Source organism: Egretta garzetta, unplaced genomic scaffold, assembly GCF_000687185.1.
Source record: "Egretta garzetta isolate BGI_Z169 unplaced genomic scaffold, ASM68718v1 scaffold704, whole genome shotgun sequence".
NCBI classification, from domain to species: Eukaryota; Metazoa; Chordata; class Aves; order Pelecaniformes; family Ardeidae; genus Egretta; species Egretta garzetta.
This window is the reverse complement of record NW_009259504.1, coordinates 34,100-34,737: the sequence shown is the minus strand read 5'-3', so window position 1 is coordinate 34,737 and position 638 is coordinate 34,100. Positions and strand designations below refer to the sequence as shown.

The 638-nt window shown below is 67.7% G+C and overlaps 1 protein-coding gene across 1 annotated transcript in view; it reads left to right on the top strand.

Annotated features, from left to right (window-relative positions):
* Positions 1 to 638, top strand: part of CS (citrate synthase) — a 6,963-nt gene that overhangs the window by 5,370 nt on the left and 955 nt on the right. Inside the window, exons 6-8 of the mRNA XM_035893008.1 lie at positions 1 to 10; positions 169 to 368; positions 613 to 631. Coding sequence (XP_035748901.1) covers positions 1 to 10; positions 169 to 368; positions 613 to 631 — 229 coding nt within the window. The remainder of the gene's footprint in view (positions 11 to 168; positions 369 to 612; positions 632 to 638) is intronic.

Genomic DNA, 638 nt, shown 5'->3' with positions numbered 1-638 from the left:
GTACTGGGAGGTGCGGGGGGGCCGGGCGCCCCGGTGCAGCGTGAGGGGGCTCAGCCACCCCAGCTCTGACCTTGGGCTGGGGCATGGGCACAGGTTTGGGTGTGGGGGGTCTGGGGCTTCTGCCCCCCCACAGAGGGCAGCTGCCCCGTCTTCCCCTGCCTGTCCCAGTTTGTCTACGAGGACGCCATGGACCTGATCGCCAAGCTGCCTTGCGTTGCCGCAAAGATCTACCGCAACCTGTACCGCGAGGGCAGCAGCATCGGGGCCATCGACCCCAACCTCGACTGGTCCCACAACTTCACCAACATGCTGGGCTACACCGACCCCCAGTTCATCGAGCTGATGCGGCTCTACCTCACCATCCACCGGTACGGGACTGGGAGGAGCAGCCGGCGCCAGACCAGATGGTGACTCGGCCCCGGGCAGGGATGGGGGGCTGGGTCCTGGGATGTGCCCGGGCTGTGCTGGGGGTGGCACCGGGCACATGGCCTGGGACCATGGGTGGCCCCAGGGCAGGGCCCTACCAGGCTGGGAACATCATGGCCCCCCAAAATGCCATGGGGGACCTCGGTGGGGATGGGAAAGACCTGATGTGCCTTCTCGCCCCCGCAGTGACCACGAGGGGGGAAACGTGAGGG